Genomic DNA, 605 nt, shown 5'->3' on the forward strand with positions numbered 1-605 from the left:
CGTGGATGGCGATGGCTAGCGGCTGAACTGCTGCGCCTTCCTCCATTGATAGGTTTTCTGGTAACCTAAGGATATATGAAGCTCCTATTACAGTGACCAATGCATAAAGTAAACTGGATTTTCGCTTCTCTCCGAGCTTAAATAACTGATAATATATCTCGCTACTAAATTCCTTAAATCTAGATTTATTATAAAAAAATAAGATTAACGAGTGTTAAAGAAATGATTAAAATCAAAGAAATCAAATTAAATCTACGCTAAGGGAGACCTTTTAACGTCTCTGAGCACATAAACACTGTTAGACTGAAGGCATATCCCACAATTGACAGTGAGATAGCTAAAAAATGACGTCACTGTCAGATAAGGGTATAAAATTCGATATTTCCATCACATATTTTAAACGGTCGATTATTATAAGACAATTTACAATTTAAAAGGACTGACACTGAGAGCCTTTAATAATTTTATGACCTTTCAAAACTTGTCGCAAATCTAGGAAAGGTACAAGGGCATCATAAATATTCAATAATACTTGTGGCAGAAGTCTGCGACATGCTTGTAGTACTGTGACAGGTTCCCGGGCGCGGCGGGCGTGGAGCAATACG

At 37.4% G+C, this 605-nt stretch overlaps 1 protein-coding gene across 1 annotated transcript in view; it reads right to left on the minus strand.

The window, feature by feature from the left end:
* The window catches only part of LOC106105063 (sorbitol dehydrogenase-like), a gene marked incomplete at its 5' end in the record, with an annotated part of 1,495 nt that extends 895 nt beyond the window's left edge, over nt 1-600 (minus strand). The window contains 2 exons of the mRNA XM_013285288.1: nt 2-65; nt 533-600. Coding sequence (XP_013140742.1) covers nt 2-65; nt 533-600 — 132 coding nt within the window. The remainder of the gene's footprint in view (nt 1; nt 66-532) is intronic.
* Between the last annotated feature and the right edge of the window lie 5 nt (nt 601-605).

The sequence above is a fragment of the Papilio polytes genome, unplaced genomic scaffold, assembly GCF_000836215.1.
Source record: "Papilio polytes unplaced genomic scaffold, Ppol_1.0 DF823177.1, whole genome shotgun sequence".
In the NCBI taxonomy this organism is placed as follows: Eukaryota; Metazoa; Arthropoda; class Insecta; order Lepidoptera; family Papilionidae; genus Papilio; species Papilio polytes.